Here is a 13,621-nt window from a genome sequence, read left to right as displayed (position 1 = left end):
CAAAACTAAAAAAAAAAAAATAAAGAAATCTGTGACATGAAATACTGGGGAAGTACTTCAATAACATAATATGATAAATAAAGAAGTATTCAAAAAATTATTATTGAATTTATAAAAATATGAAGAAAAAAAACATCTATTGTTACGACCTGGTGACGTCATCACTCAGCGCCCATTCAGCGGGACCGTCGCGGCTTTTGAAACATCCACATCTGTAGCAGCACAAAAAGGCGACTTTACGCCGTATTTAGCGTCGTGAGAGTCAATTAAAATGATCGATATGATCGAGAAAGAGGACCCGGTCATCAGTGAGGAGGAGGCGGCACAGTACGACCGCCAGATCCGATTGTGGGGGCTAGATGCCCAGAAGAGGTCAGTTAGCTCAGCTAGCTCACCAGGCTAACCGGTGCAGCGGAAGGTTTGGGATGTCGCACTCTTGCTGCACCGGTTTGGACCAAAGTGTTTGAGTTAGCTAGTTTTTGAATATTTTTATAAGCATTTCTAATGCAACGTTGTTGTTTTTCACGAGTCCTGCAGTTCCAGTTTGTTTGCATGTGTGTTTTTCTGTAACAGGCTGCGAGGGTCCCGTGTCCTCCTGGTAGGTGTCGGCGGTCTGGGGGCTGAAGTGGCCAAGAACTTAATCCTGGCTGGAGTTAAAGGACTCACTCTGCTGGATCATGAGCAGGTACACATGCTCATCCAGTGCACACACGAAAACGTGCAGATGCAAATGTTCCTGTCCTCATAAGAGTGAACTTGGACTTTAGTTTGAATCTAGAAATCTTTTTTTTTTTTTTTTTTTACTGCTATCAACACCTGCATCATGTATTCATGTCCCTTAAATGTGTGGTTTAGTAGATGGCCTTGTGTGGAACCCCTAAGGCAGTGCTAGATATGTCCAGTAGATGGTGCCTGTGGTAGAGCAATAGTCTTTTTCACTCTTTAGTGGTATTTTGCCTTAATTTAGTGTGGTGATAATGTAATAGCAGCTCAATTCTGGCATCATATCACGTGTTTAAGTAGATTATTAATCTATACCAACACGTGTCTGGCCACTGTGGCCCCGAGTATATAAAGATAATTAATATTTGAGTTGTTATTAATATATAGTTTTCAGATAATTGAAACACAGAATTTCCAGTGGAGATAAATGTCCACTGGATACACTGTGTAAGTCATCATCCGCTAAATCACCTTCATACAGCACTCTCCTCATCCTGTGTGTGTGTGTGTGTGTGTGTGTGTGTGTGTGTGTGTGTGTCCACCAGGTGTCTGAGGAGTCCTGTCGAGCTCAGTTCCTGGTTCCAGTGACAGCTCGGGGTAAGAATCGAGCCCAGGCGTCCTTGGAGCGAGCGCAGAACCTCAACCCAATGGTTGAAGTCCACGCCGACTCGGACAAAGTCGAGGACAAGCCAGACGACTTCTTTCTGCAGTTTGATGCGGTGAGTGGAAATAAAAGTGTATTCAGGACAGTCAAACGTAGACTGTCGAACCGATAGACAGCTATATTCACATGGTAAAGTGTCAACAAATAATGAGAGCTAAGCCGAATGATTGGACTTATAACTAAACAAAAAGGACAGATCCACTCTGAACACTTAAAGTACGTGTAGTTTACAAGTGATGTACATTCCTAAATCCATCTTATTGTTTCTTAATGTGTCTCTCTAATCGAGGTCCAGTCCAGCTCCAGTGATGCCCAGTCTTGTTTCACTCAGTCTGACCACTAGATGTCACTTGTAGCTCATATCCTGCATCAAAAGCTCCTCTTGTTCTGCTCCATCAGGCCTGAGGACCAAACACCTGCATTAAGCTGGTTTATATTAAGTGGTGCTGCATTATTGGCATCGTCCATTCATCAGTAGCCTTCTTCAGGCTAACGCTTTGTACACGTTTTGTCCTGATTTTTGAAGGTTCGTTACAACTGGTTTGTGATGTAGTTAAAGCCTGTTGATAACACAGTGAGGACAGTTGCTGTGTTAAGGCCCTTGTTTACCTTATATGGTGCTGACGGGTTAACAGCCATGTTCAGTGGGTGGAGAATGATACTAATTGTAGATTCACTTGTCGGAGCAGAGTTGGCACCTTGGCAGCTTAATACTACATGTTATTTATGATGGTAATTTGATTAACAACTAGGCAAAGTATTTGGACCTGGACATTTTTCTATCTGCTCTGTATATTTGAGGAAATTAGAAGATCTTGACATTAAATTAATATGAAACAGTTTCTATGAGATGAAAGTGCCAATGATCTGGTGCTTCTTCTTCCTCTTCTCTTTGTATTATATTTTGTGCCTTGTATTGTTCTGTGTGTATTCTCACATTAAGTTCAGATATTTGTGTTTTTATTGTGGAGTTTGTGTTTTTTTACAGTCTCTCGTGTATTTGCTGCTGAGTTTTATATATTTGAAGGGACTGGTATTTCAAAGTAGTGTAGGCTATAAATGATATAGTGTATCTATATAAATATATAAGTGCTGAGAAGATTTCCCACTGGGTGTACCTATAGTAAAACACGATGACATCATTGGTATAACATACAAACATTGTGATTATACTTTTGTTAAGCCAGTGGATGGGTTTAGATTGAGCATTAAAAATGAATGAAAGTTGTTTCATTTCCACAAGCAGCCATACACACAGTCTGGATCTCACTTTTATCACTGCAGAAGGCAAGAATGTATTTGAACACCATCAAAAGAATATCAGGGAGATTTTTTTCCCCTCCTCTTGTGTCTGAATTGTCGGCAGTCTTGTTCCCTCTGGGGATGCCAAGTGAAGGTCAGGAGGAGGGAGGAGGGAGGAGGGAAAGTTGTACGGTGAAATATGAAAGTAGGACAAAGTGAAGAGAGGACAGGATGAGATGGACTTTAGTAGGACAGAGAGATGAGAAGAGAAGGCGGGACAATTTGAAACGCTTGAGATAAAATAAAAAATGGGAAGCTGGGGGGGGTCTCTCCCTCTCTCTGCTGTAGACCGCTCCTCGCTTTTATCTGCTTCCATGGATGTGTCTGTGTGAGGCTTAGCGGGAAGATGGAGGGTGATTAAAGTGAAAGCGGTTGGAGTGTGGTCACAGTTTTCATATGAGAGGCCTAATTACTGAGGAATGAATACAATAGAAAAACACACACTGTCCATCTGGATACTTGCAACGCACAGCAGACTCGCTGCTGATACTCTCAGTCTGCATGTTTACAGTATATTTCTTCCATTTTTCTGCAGTGACTTGTTTTATTTTCTTGCAGAATAGAAAAATACCACATAAATAAATAACGTCATGACATGACAGGCCAACAACTTTTCTGTTTCAGACACATTCAAAGCGCCTGAATATTTTTGTCTAGATTAGCAATCCAAAAAGAAAGTTAAAATTCTTGGTCTTAGAAATAGTTTAACAGTCAAAACTCAACTAATTAGCTTCATCAGGGCGCCGTGGGTGTGGTTTGACATTTGATTTAAGGTGGTGTCTGCCTGGAAACACAAACATGTATGTCTTCACATTTAGGTATTTGTGTTGTTAAATTTTGATTGGTGCACGGAAACATCCCGTCACCTTTTTCTACTTTCTACTAGCAAAAACATCTCCTGAAATAACCAGTATTGTTGTTAGTGGGCTAACGTTGCAGTGTTACAGAATAGAGACAGAGAAAATAGATTTACTTTGCTTTTAAAAGGAGATTCCAGCTTTCCTCTTTCCCTCCTCTCTCTTCCTTGTTTTTCTTATGCTCTGATCACATGTTTGTTCTGGGTGGGGTAATACTAACAAATGGTTCCAAGGAAGGAAAAAGGTGGAGATTAATCGCTGATGTTGCTAATCTAATGCAACTTCTTGTTTCATTTATTTCTGAAAGGTGAAATGGTGACATTTTGTTTTACTCGTCAAGATAGAATTAATGTCAGTCCTTTTATATGATCCATTCTGTCAAGTCTGCCAATGGTATGTAAGCAGATCCCATGTGGACTCTCTGGTCTTTGACCTTGGTCTACTTGCTGCTATGTGGCGCTCTGAAAACTCGTGATGCCAGAGACGCAGCATCAGTCTTATCAGAGAGCGGAGGGGGTTTTGGGTGTGCTGGACTGGGTCAGCAGGATAAGGTGGACCCAGCCCTCCGGTCAGTTGTTTACAGTCAGACAGCAGCCCACCCTGGTTTTACCATGGTACACTGTGTCACTTTAGCCTTGTTTGGTTGTTTACTCGCCAAATCTGCTGCGGCTGCTACAGTAGGTGTGTCTCGGCCAGTTTGGCAGCTCACCAGCCACCGTTCACTGTTGCGTTGTTGTTCCAAGAACACTTACTGATGGATTTGTGTGTGTGTGTGTGTGTGTTTTTTAAAGGGATTACAGCCATTTTTCAGAAGTAAGATATGTCTGTCTATTAGGGATAAAATGTAAGACAACAGTATCACTGATCTATTCTGTTATTGCTGAAAAGTGGAAACATGTAAATCTTACAGTAAATGTGTACATTATGATATTATTATAATAATTATGATAAGAAACAAAAAGATGGCACAATTTCCTCTCCTGTTTTAAAACAAACGTGGCACTTACTCATGGATGGAGCCTCCCAAATGCTATTTTCTTCCATTAAATCCTCTTCTGACAACACATTGTTGATATTGGGACACAATAGATTAGAAGTGAGATCTTCTCCAGTCTGTCACATTTATATGCATCTCCGTAAGAAGTTTGAAAGCATTGCCCCAACTGGACCCATGTGTGTTTTATGTTTTATCTTCCACATTCATGTTTTTTTTTTACTGTTTCAGTGAGTGTGTTGTTTTTTTTGTGGATTTTTCCCCTCAGGTGTGTCTGACAGGCTGCTCCAGAGACCTGATGGTGCGGGTCGACCAGCTCTGCTCTCAGCACAACATCAAGGTCTTCTGTGGGGATGTATATGGTTACTATGGTTACATGTTCTGCAACCTTGGACAGGAGCACAACTATGTCGAGTAAGTGCTGGCAGCAAGTTGCCCCAAGTGACACTCGCACGGTCCTCACCTGCAGGGATGCTGTGGGTTAAATGCTGTGCTCCGGAGCACTGCAGTAGAGCTGGGGCCAAATTGGCAAAAAAAAAAATCATATTTTTCTAATTAGGATGAGATTAACATTACAGAGAGAATGAAATATTCACTATCCACCTCCTCTAGTTTAAGTCATTGTTCTGAACAGCATTTTAGCCATTGAGAAATCACAGGATGTGGTCCATAATGGATGTGGAAACTCTGCATGACTACCCACAGAGTATTCCAGAGCCTCCATGTAGCTGACGTTGCAACAACACATTTGATTAGTATTTTTCGGTTGCGATATCAGTTCCCTAATATGTTGCTGATACCATATTTCCATTTTTCAGATGATCAAAAACATTTTTTACTTCCTCCTTTGTCGCACAAAAGTCAAATATCACGCTGAGCTGATTTAGAAAAAAACAGACAGGAAATTTCAGGGGGGTCATCGAGTTTGCGGAGAAACACCAGGTGTCATTGTTAATGGGGAGGCGGTGAAAAGTCACTGAGGAGCACAGGTCATGTTAAAATCACCCCACCTCCTCTAGAGACACAAATCCAGTCTGAAAGGGGCTTTTATCTTGATGATGATTCATATTAATTGTTGTTCTAACAGTCATACGCGTCCAATTTATTGACTGTAACGGAGCTTTCAAGTCTAGAAAATGAATTAGGTTTAAAGAACAGTATATTACTGCAGTACAGAAACAAGGTGTCTTGTCTCATAACGATATATTACTGTGTCACTGCAGTGTTAGTATTGCAGACTTATTCTTTTTGGCACACCCATGCTAAACAACCATTCAATGACATTATATCCCAAGTTCACAGTAAATGTTTAAAGGTCTCATATTAAGCAAAATATACTTTTTAATGTCTTTTCAGCATAAATATGTGTCCCCAGTGTGAAACCCTCAGACTGTGTGAGAACATGCCCTTTAGATTTAGATCCAGATCATGTAGGAGAACTTTCTCTTCATGCTCTTTTTTTTAAAAACATTTTTAGGGAGAAACCTAAAATTGTCAAACCAACGGAAAATTCTAATGACGGCCCAGAAGCAAAGAAAGCCAAAGTCGACCCCAACGAGACCACCATGGTGAAAAAGGTGGGTGGACGAACGCCTCATCAGTTTGTCTCAACTAGATATAAAGAACTGTTATTTATTGTATGTATAGAGATGTTTTTTCCAGCCAGAGAGGTGGAAGTTAACAGTACGAGTGGTAACACAAAATGGAAAAACATATTCTTATCTTTGGTTAGGTCTGATTGTCTTTCTTTTCTGTTGTGTTCTGTAGTTTCTTACAAACGTTAAGTAGTTTTTAATTAGCTTGATAATGGTTTTAAAATGTTTGCTGGCATTTGTAATTACACATGCATGTAAATATACATAAAATCCATACGAATCTGAATAAAAAATAAAAATTTTATTGTAAATCTCCAATCAGACAGCCAGTTTCTGCACTCTGAAGGAGGCTCTGGAGGTTGACTGGACGAGCGAGAAGGCCAAAGCCGGTCTGAAGCGAACACCAGTGGACTATTTCCTGCTACAAGGTACTTAAAGCAGCATCGTTTTGCTGGGAACAGGTTCTCGGTGTCATAAATTCAGTGTTTGTCAGAAACAATAAGATGTTTGGAGCTCTGGTAACTCTGGTTTTCTTAGTGAGTGAAAATGTAGTCAGCACAGATGCATAGATAATGAAGAAGATCAATACTTGAAACCCGAGACTGTTGATTTTCTAGGTCTTGAAAAGTTTTGAAATTGTAAAATTCTTGAGGGGTGATATTTTTTAACTGGGAGCAGTTTTATCTTTAAATGTGACCATGTTTGTTCTATAAAGTTACACGATGTGAAGAATTATCTTTTCAGACATTGTAATGATTTTGAAAGGGACAGGTTTTGTTATTAGATTTCTGTTTTTAAAGAAAGTGACATTATGTAGGTGACACAACTATCAGTGAGCGGTAACGTATACCAGAGGTCTGCTGACATTTCTGTGTAGGAGGCAACACACAAACAAGAATTTCCGTACAGAGAATTGATCAAACATAACAAAGAATCCTGAAAGGTCTAAAAACGTATAGAAATTAGAAACTGAAAATGCGTAGGAAACCTCCAGTGAGACTGAAGCACCCTGGACATGCAAAGTTACTGGTTCTCATTTAGCCGGTGAGCTTTCATTGCACGTGCATGGAAACTCATTCTGGAGCGAAGTGCAAAGTGTGGAGATGTTGGTTTGGCTTGAAAAGAAACAAATAAAAAAAGAAACAAACCCATTAAAGATTTTGTCAACTTCAATCAGCAATTTAATGAAAAAAGAATATTGTTGTGTTTGGTTTAACGTGAGTAATTTGGCGTGTCCAGTGTTTAGGAACTATCAACCCAAAGGAACCTTTTAACCCTTTAAGTCAATCTGAACAGCACCTTCCTCTTTTCAGGTTATTTACGGTGTCTGATGGCCTTCCTTTAAGAGCTGTTATTGTCCCGCTTGTCATCTGGCGCTGCACCGTCCCCACACACGACATGCTAGTTTCCATCACAGGCTGTCCATGGCCAGTCATGTGCACCGAGCGTAGAACAGAGAACAGCCCGACACCTACTCCGCATGACTGTCAGCATTTCAGAGCTGATAATAACCAGAAAACGGATATTAGAGCTCTTTTTTTAATTACAAAAACTATTCTGAGCATAAATGTGGTAACAAAGCAGCCCTGCAAGTTTATATTTTAATAACAAACCATGTAGAATTAAAAGTATTCTTCACAAATGTGGAAATTCTTTGCAAAATATGTCTAACAAAAATGAGCAGTAGTGCATTACTGCAACATGTTATTACGTTTCTGCATTCAAAAGCTTTTTAACAAATTAGAATAAAAACAACTGGAAGTAAATTAGTTTTTAAGCATTGTTGCTGAACCCCGACATACATACATTCACTCAAAAACAGAGAAGAGGGGTGACTGTAAAGTAATGAATGTAATATAATGTAATAAATATTTGTTTTTACATAAACTTTGTCCATCAGCCAGTGACACACTAATTATAACATACACAACAATATCTGTCATATGTATATACAAGGACAGAGGAAATAAAAATAAGCATAATGCTGTGTAAACATATACAAAGTCACATTAGCCTCATGTTAGGCAGCTCGATCATCATCGACTAAAACGTGTGGAAAAGCCTTCCCAGAAAGACTTTAGATTTAAATGTTTAAAGGTCTCATATTAAGCAAAATATACTTTTTAGTGTCTTTTCAGCATAAATATGTGTCCCCAGTGTGAAACCCTCAGACTGTGTGAGAACATGTCCTTTAGATTTAGCTCCACTTATGATAGGAGTCATAATATGAGAATAATAATGTGTTTTTTTTGAACATTAAACCATGTAAATGTAATCTGGTGGGACCTCCAAACACCAGTATGAATTTGAGAATGAGCCGAATATGGGATGTTTAAATCTACACATCCTAGAGAAGAGAAGTGGGTTCAGGAATGGGATTTTTCAGTCTGTCGTGATGGTATTGATTTATTTACCTTTCTGGATTTCCAATCATTGTCACAAAACAGTTGAGTAGGATGAATGAAACAGGTCGTTGTGGATGTAACGTTCAGTATGTGATTGCCAGCGACGGTTCCACGTCCAGATCATGTAGGAGAACTTTCTCTCCATGCTCTTTTTTTAAAAACATTTAAAAACAGAAAGACTTTAGATTTTAACAGGCATTATTTTAGCTGTGGCCACTTGTTCAGGTCCATTAAGGGTATTTTTTTCAACAGTTTTTCACCTAAATTCAGTTTCATGGAATTCATTATCTCCTCATATTTAAATTTTTTCCAGACCAGAAAAGTCTCTTAAACATAATTCAGGATTCAAACATGATAACGACGATGTGCAGCTGACAACGGTGGCTTTCTGCTGGACGACACTCATTTAAAACAGGACAGAATTAGACAGACAAGCAGCCGTGACAGAGGGTGTCCGGTACGTTTCTATTCTGAACATGCTGGGTGGTTAGTTTTAGCTTTGCTCCAGCCGTGGTGGCCTTTAGTGTAATGACCCCCCACTCTGACACCCACCCACTGCAGCCTCGCCCTGTCTGCAGGCTGGTGCGTTTCAATTTCTGCGTGGAAACACCCCATAGTTGTTTTTCTTATTTAGTAAATGTGAGACAGGAGGCAGAGTTATTATTCTTTTGCTGTTTCTATAATTGGAGCTAGCGGTTGTTGATTTGGGCGACCGAAGAGGAAGTGGCTCTTCCTCTGTTACAACTGCTTCCTGTCTCACTAGGAACAGTCGGGTGGTCTGAACCACGGATGGGGTGTGTGTTTATGTGTCTTTGTGTTCGCTCGTTATCTTAAACATCTCTGATCGAGATCATTTTATTTTTTGAATATATGGTCGGACTAAGAAGATCGAAAGAGAGAAGATGACTCCTGTACGTAAATCTTTGGAAACAGAAGAAGCTTCCTCTGCATTGTAGTGCGTAAAAAATGTCTTGCTTTGACAAACAGTTGCCAAATCTCTCCTCCACTCACTGTACAAATGTTTCCTTAATACATGGAAAAAAAATCGTATTTGACCTTCATATGCAGATATTTTAATGTAAAGGGCCATTTCGAAGATTTTCCCTCCACTGTAATCTGTGAAGACTATTGCTACTACATGTGTAGGTTTAGAGATACCATCAATGTTCCATCTATGTGCACATTATTATATTCTGTTATGAAATTCAGCTTTGGTTTCCTGCCTGGCACAGACCCGAGTGAGATGCCATTTGTGCCCGTCTTTAACTACCAACAAAGTCTCACCGATAAAGGGCAGAGCTCAGGTGTAAAAATGATTCATCCCCACAGCTTGTGTGTGTGTGTGTGTATGTGTGTGTGTGTGTGTTTGCTGGTGGAAATGGCCGTGGGAGGACTTGACTTCCTCATGTGGTTGAAGTTAATGGACGAACAGGAAACATGGGGGCGAAATGTTGATGTGTGCATGTGTGAGAAGTCAGTTGCTGTTTGAAATTGTGCACACAACTGAAATAAAATGCACTCTTCAGATTTTTAATTCTCAGTCAGTCCTGCAGCTGACTCTTAGACACAGGAAGCATTTTTTTTTCCCCCCACCGTAATATTTCCTTACTGAGCATGTGCACATGCATTTGTTCATCTTTGCACGCATGAGCGTGTGAGCAGGCTCTTAATTTGATGTGGGAAAGCGTAGGCCAAATCGGATGAAATGCAAATGCAACCAAACATCTATTTTATCCTGTTTCAAAGGGATCAGCAGTCTAGATGTTGTCTTTCCACAAGGTGACAATTCGCAGTGGAAGTCACATGAAAGCAAGATGAAATTAGAAATTGCAATAGTGCAAAAGATTTTATGGAAAATATTGCTTTAGAAAAATGGTTTAAACTTGTTTCCAGCCCCTCAACTGCCATTTATTTCCCCCTGGTTATGTTTCTCCTTCTTCCTGCTCTCTCTTTCTTTTCTGCCTTCGCTCCATCTCCACAGTTCTGCTGAAGTTCCGTACAGACAAAGGCCGCGACCCCGACCCACAATCCTTTGCAGAGGACAGTCAGCTCCTGAGACAGATCCGCGACGACGTCCTCGAGGCCTTGGCAGTGGGCAGTGACCTGCTGAACGATGACTTCACGAGGTACAAAGTGTCCTCATCGCTTTAGTTTCACAAAACACTGTTGAAAGCAAGACAGTTGAGCACAAAGTTGACAGCAGGATCCCACAGCAGGTGCCCATCCACAACACCCACAACACCAAGTACTAAAGCTGGATTTATAGTCATAGAAGACTTATTTAAATAAAGGTAAAATGAGATTTATTCCAGTTTCTTTAATGGACTGGTAGACATCTTTTGACTTGCTGTTGTCTTTACAGTCATTTAACCTTGCAGAGCACAAAACCCCAAAGAGGTAGAGGCATTGGTAGACCAGCCACTCCCGTGCCCTGCTCGGTAAAATGACTGTTTTTGTCAATGGAGTCTGGTGGCTTTGAAAAGAGAGATAACAGCAGATTCTGCTTAAACAGAAACAATCTTACTGTCTCTGTAGGCATACTTTTAAAAATCTGAGCCTGTCAGAGGCACTTTGAGGATTATGTTGTAGCCACTGAGCCGATCTACCAAACCATTTTAAAACTTGTTGTACCTATTAGTCACAAAATACACAAATAAAAATATAAATAACAAAAGTCTTGTTACTTATGTGTCCTACTCAAAATTTCAGATTTTTATGAAAGTATGTATTTGCCATGCAGGAAAACCTGGAATGGGTTTAACAGCTGAATTTACACGTCCTCCTTCTGGAGATTAGTCCGAAAGCAGTTTTGGGGGGGAAATAATATTAATATTGTATGGCTCAGTTTCACACGAGGGTTTTGAGACAGAACAGCCTCCACGTTAGCACAGACTACTTTCATCTGTGGGAGACGTTCGCAGGCTGTGACTAACACAAACATCCGTCTTCCACTGTAAGTAAAGAGGCTTTTAGTCAACACATGAATCAGCTGGTCCATACGGAGACGCTAGCAGCTCCAGAGTCTGTAACTTTGTCAGTTATCAGCTCCTTAACATCACCTGTTCCATTTAGTCACAGTGGTACATGTTGTTTTGCACTTTTTGTCCTCAGCTTCTGCTTCTCTGAGATGTCTCCCGTGTGCGCTGTCGTGGGAGGAGTTCTGGGACAGGAAGTTGTGAAGGTAAGCATGCAAAGGAAGAGTATGAGGAAGCGCTTTATCCATAAACATATACAATAATGTAGGAGCATCGTAACTTTAGGAAACACTCCGAATAGGTTACGGGGTCTGCTGTAAGTGGCGGAGAGGGCCGGTCTGGCGTGTGAGGGGAATCAGTCAGCTGACAGGTGGCCACTCTGCTGGTTTCTGGGTCGGCTTCAGAAAGACAGCAGCGACTCTGCTCTGTGAAGAAGTGATTTTCTCTGTGACCACAGCGAAACTCTGTGTGACGCTCTGGCAGCAGCCTGTCAAAGGGGGAGATGATTTATACTGTCCTCCAGCTGAACAACATGATCAACTCACTGATATTGTAAAATGCTGTAAAAAGTAGGACAGTTCAGTTCAGTATTTCCCACAGAATTTAGTTTGGACCCCAGATTTTGGTAATGTTTGATAGGAAAGAATAAATAAATCGGCTGATAGTCCTTTCGCACATTTAACTGACCTCTGAAAACTGTATTTTAGAGTTATGACAAACATATTTACTGCGGCAGGATGTGTTACAGTCGGGCAATAATCATCAATCAATCAAAGATCACAGCTGAAGTATCTGTAAATTAGATTAGACAGATAGACAGATAGATAGATAGACAGATAGATAGATAGATAGATAGATAGATAGATAGATAGATAGATAGAGATACTTCAACTTTAATGAAAATCCAGTCACTGATTGATTGCAAATCAATCAAAAATGCATTTATCACCATTAATTCAGCACACAATGCCTCTTATCTAATGTTTTCCTGTGATTTTGGTGGCTTTATTTTATTATTAATTATCGAAGAGATGAATTAGATTTTGAAGTCCAGCTTGATATGTCAGTTCAGTTTCCTCAGTTGACTCAGATACGGTAACTAAGGTCGTTAAAATAATCGAGATTCATCCCACAGATAAAAAAAACATTATCATTTAATGACAAAGTCTCACACAAATATAGAGAACGCTTTCGCTGTGCATGATCTGAATTAAGATTAAGATTTCACTGAGCAAATTAGAAACCTTTTTTTTTTTTCTGAGCGGTGACCTCAGGCTGAGGTAACCAGGAGTTCAGGTGGTGTGTGTGTGTGTGTGTGTGTCTGTGTGTGTGTGTGTGTGTGTGTGTGTGTGTGTGTGTGTGTGTGTGTGTGTGTGTGTGTGTGTGTGTGTGTGTGTGTGTGTGTGTGTGTGTGTGTGTGTGTGTGTGTGTGTGTGTGTGTGTCTGTGTGTGTGTGTGGAGGAGACTGACAGCTCAGACTGTATTATTTTGGCACAAGGCCAACCTGGCGTCTCTGTGATGATGAAACCCATCGCAACTGGCCCCAAACGTCTGGCCGGGTGAATCTGAATAATTTCACTCAGATATAGAAAATTAAAGAAACCTTATGGACTAAATCACTGACAGCTTTTATAGCTGGATGCCGAAAAGCCTCTGAAAACCTTACTTGATTATATTTTGTATTATTATATAATATTTGTGTATAATATGCTTTGGAAAGTGTCATTTATCTCTCCGGCCTCTCTCTCTCGCCCTCAGGCTCTTTCTCAAAGAGACCCTCCACACAGGAACTTCTTCTTCTTCGATGGTCGTAAAGGCAACGGCGTGGTCGATTACTTTGGACAGAAATAAACACGTCACATCCGTACGCAACACAGTTTTACACACACACACACGTCCACCAAACGTCTGTCTGGTCTTTAGGTTGTTCCGTCAGATTATTTATATCAGTATTTGCCCCAAGAGTCATGAAGTTAATCTGTTGTTCAATTTTTGGCATTTGGTCTCAAGCACACGGTGGGATTTTTTTTACATTTCCTAATAAAACATTGTTTAGTAAAATGATTCAGCCTCGGGTCTTTTGATTTATCAAACATGACAATAATG

At 40.3% G+C, this 13,621-nt stretch overlaps 1 protein-coding gene across 1 annotated transcript; it reads left to right on the top strand.

The window, feature by feature from the left end:
* Positions 1-183: 183 nt before the first annotated feature.
* On the top strand, positions 184-13,580 carry sae1 (SUMO1 activating enzyme subunit 1). The gene is made up of 9 exons (XM_070829331.1): positions 184-372; positions 574-685; positions 1,269-1,442; positions 4,809-4,954; positions 6,018-6,117; positions 6,458-6,563; positions 10,522-10,666; positions 11,652-11,721; positions 13,274-13,580. Exons 1-9 carry the CDS (start codon positions 272-274, stop codon positions 13,364-13,366), a joined length of 1,047 nt encoding a protein of 348 aa, XP_070685432.1. The 5' UTR covers positions 184-271; the 3' UTR covers positions 13,367-13,580.
* Positions 13,581-13,621: the final 41 nt, after the last annotated feature.

Source organism: Pempheris klunzingeri, chromosome 4, assembly GCF_042242105.1.
Source record: "Pempheris klunzingeri isolate RE-2024b chromosome 4, fPemKlu1.hap1, whole genome shotgun sequence".
Lineage (NCBI taxonomy): Eukaryota > Metazoa > Chordata > Actinopteri > Acropomatiformes > Pempheridae > Pempheris > Pempheris klunzingeri.
The sequence above is the reverse complement of the archived record's forward strand: the minus strand, read 5'-3'. Positions and strand labels throughout refer to the sequence as shown.